Source organism: Propithecus coquereli, unplaced genomic scaffold, assembly GCF_000956105.1.
Source record: "Propithecus coquereli isolate 6110/MARCELLA unplaced genomic scaffold, Pcoq_1.0 Scaffold122, whole genome shotgun sequence".
In the NCBI taxonomy this organism is placed as follows: Eukaryota; Metazoa; Chordata; class Mammalia; order Primates; family Indriidae; genus Propithecus; species Propithecus coquereli.
In genome coordinates, this window is record NW_012136303.1 from 2,950,718 (window position 1) to 2,951,850 (window position 1,133).

The 1,133-nt window shown below is 42.6% G+C and overlaps 1 protein-coding gene across 1 annotated transcript in view; it reads left to right on the top strand.

Moving 5' to 3' along the window:
• Positions 1 to 1,133, top strand: part of CDK5RAP1 (CDK5 regulatory subunit associated protein 1) — a 111,607-nt gene that overhangs the window by 33,587 nt on the left and 76,887 nt on the right. The window contains 1 exon segment of the mRNA XM_012665714.1: positions 864 to 1,072. Within this exon segment, the coding sequence (XP_012521168.1) occupies positions 864 to 1,072 (209 nt within the window).

Here is a 1,133-nt window from a genome sequence, read left to right on the forward strand (position 1 = left end):
GCCCGGCCTCCATTGTGTTTTTATATTACATTTGGTTTATCTGTTCATTCATTGATGGGCACTTGAGTTGCTTCCATCTTTTGGCTATTGTGAATAATACTGCTATGAACATGGGTATACAACCAAGAATGGTTCTTAAGCAAATGCTTTCAAAGGGTGTTTGTAATAAAGTGGACTTTAAAATTTTATAGCCTTAATAACACACTGGTTTTTTTAGAATATGGAAAATACCAGCATAAATTGTTAACTCTATTCTTTTTTTTTAAGACAGAATCTTACTCTGTCATCTGGGCTAGAGTGCAGTAGCATCATTGTAGCTCATTATAACCTCAAACTCCTGGGCTCAAGCAATTCTCCTGCCTCAGCCCCTCTGGTAGCTTGGCCCACCTCGGCCTGTCAGAGTGCTAGGATTACAGGCATGAGCCACACTGCACCTGGCCCCATTAACTCATTTCTTACCTGTTTTAACACATATTATGGGCTAGAAGAGAGGGAGAAAGGGTATAAGTGTAGCTGTATATAAGTAAGTGCCTGACACAAAATATGTATTTTTTTTTATCTCGGGCTAAGTAATTTTCAATTGAAAGAAGAGGTGGTTCATGTCTTGAAAGGTTTTTGGGTGGTCATTTAATTTTTTCTGAGCATTTAATTGAATTGCTCTAGAATCCTTTTCCTGTGGTTTTCTTGTATAGAAAGATTCAGGTTCCAGTGCTATGAGTATATTGGTCAAATTGGAAGGATGATACTAAACTCTTAGAGAGGTTTTCTGTGCCCTGGTCTCTAGTTCAAGCTGGAGATGATTCGTAATGAGAAGAAGCCATGAAACCAGATGAATCTGGGAACTTGTTTCTTTGCCCTCCCAGGCTGCATGGCTGAGAGGTTGAAGGAGGAGATCCTTAACAGGGAGAAAGTGGTGGATCTTTTGGCTGGTCCAGATGCCTATCGGGACCTTCCTCGGCTGCTGGCTGTCGCTGAGTCAGGCCAGCAAGCTGCCAACGTGCTGCTGTCTCTGGACGAGACCTACGCCGACGTCATGCCAGTCCAGACGAACCCCAGTGCCACTTCTGCCTTTGTGTGAGTCACTGCCCAAGAGATAGGAAGTGAGCCTCTCCTTTCTTTGTCACTTTTGAAAT